The sequence below is a fragment of the Pteropus medius genome, unplaced genomic scaffold (assembly GCF_902729225.1).
Source record: "Pteropus medius unplaced genomic scaffold, Ma_sr-lr_union100, whole genome shotgun sequence".
NCBI classification, from domain to species: domain Eukaryota; kingdom Metazoa; phylum Chordata; class Mammalia; order Chiroptera; family Pteropodidae; genus Pteropus; species Pteropus medius.
Genome location: NW_024350923.1, coordinates 257,447 through 258,826, shown reverse-complemented (window position 1 = coordinate 258,826; position 1,380 = coordinate 257,447). Strand labels below are relative to the sequence as shown.

The following is a 1,380-nucleotide window of genomic DNA, read 5'->3' as shown; positions in this document are numbered from 1 at the left end:
TCACCAGCGAGTGTGGCACTCAGGCACCTCAATCTGGGGGCCCTGGAAAGTGACACCCTCAGGTGAAAAGCAGAGTGACTCCTCACACTTACCCTGTGCGACCTTGGGCCCATCCCATCTGTCTGCACTTGGGAGGGTCAGGAGGTGGTGGGGAAGCCTCCTCTGGGAGTCCAGAGGCCTGGACGGGCCCAGGGCGCCCTGGAACCAGCCACCATAGGTAGTGGCATCTGACCTGTGGCTGCCTTAGGCTGTCCGGGAAGCAGAGTGGGCACAGGGGGACAGAGCAGGCGGCAGCCTGTTGATGGGGTAGGGTGAGGGGAGCAAGTGGCAGGTGAGGAAGCGGCTGTAGGTTCTGGGGCTCTGAAGAGTAAGTGACCCAGCCCAGGTACAGTGTCCCCAAGGCCCAAATCTTCCTGGTGACTGGGCCCTGCTGGACGGGGGGCAGTGCCCTTGACCTCTGGCTCTAGTTTGGGCATCCTTGGGCCAGCAGAGGTCCCCGTCAGAGCAGGTAGAGCCAGGGGTGCCCACCCTGCGCTGAGGGAGGGGCTCAGCCAAGTATGCGGAGCCGGGTGGCCTCATCTAGGTCCCTGAAACCTCCTGGGAATTCTGGCCCGGGGGACGCGGGTTTCTGGAGGTAGGGACGTTGCCCCATCCCTCTTTCCCCTCGCCCTGTCTCCCTGTCGGAGGGGTCCCGCCCAGGCTTGGGAGGGCAGGCTCCTTTTCTGGCCTGGCGGTGGAGGAAGGCCTTTCCCGGGGACATGGGGCTGTGGTGGTCGAGTTTCAGTGGTAGCTCAGAGGACAGCAGACTCCCAGCTCTCGGTGACTGAGCCCTGCTGAACACCCTGCCCCAGGCTTGGTGCACGGGCTGCTTTGGGGACCCAGCCAGGGGCTAGGGCGCCACCTGGCAGCCACACTGCAGCAGCACAGCCGCCAGCAGAGGGTGCCAGAGCGCCCTGGGCCAGGTGGGCAGGCGCCCCCCAGGTGCAGAGTGCAGCTCTCTGGGAGCTCAGGGACCACTCCGCTCCTGTGCGGATGCCGTCCCCACTGGCCGTCAGCCCTACACCCTCTGCTCGAGCCCTTGCTCCCCCTCCTCCCACCCCACCCTCAGCTAAGCTCTCCAAGTCCCTTCCCCCGTCCCCGCCCGCCCAGTCTGGCAGGCCTGGCTCCTCGCCACTCCCACCCGTCTCCGGTGGGCCTTCTGGACATCCGGCCTAGGGCCCTCTCAACCCAGGAATGTCCTCCAGGCCCTTTTGGGCAGTCGTGGAGGGGAGGGTCTCCCCGGCTCCCCACCCGAAGTCAGCATGAGTGGCCCTGGGGCCTCCACTGCTCCCCCTGGCCACAGCCTGCCCCTGCCGGTAGCTCTTACAAAGAGTGAAATTC

At 65.9% G+C, this 1,380-nt stretch overlaps 1 protein-coding gene across 1 annotated transcript in view; it reads right to left on the bottom strand.

Moving 5' to 3' along the window:
- EPS8L2 (EPS8 signaling adaptor L2) overlaps positions 1-1,380 on the bottom strand; it is a 15,907-nt gene continuing 14,527 nt past the window's right edge. Inside the window, exon 20 of the mRNA XM_039840377.1 lies at positions 1-42. Coding sequence (XP_039696311.1) covers positions 1-42 — 42 coding nt within the window. The remainder of the gene's footprint in view (positions 43-1,380) is intronic.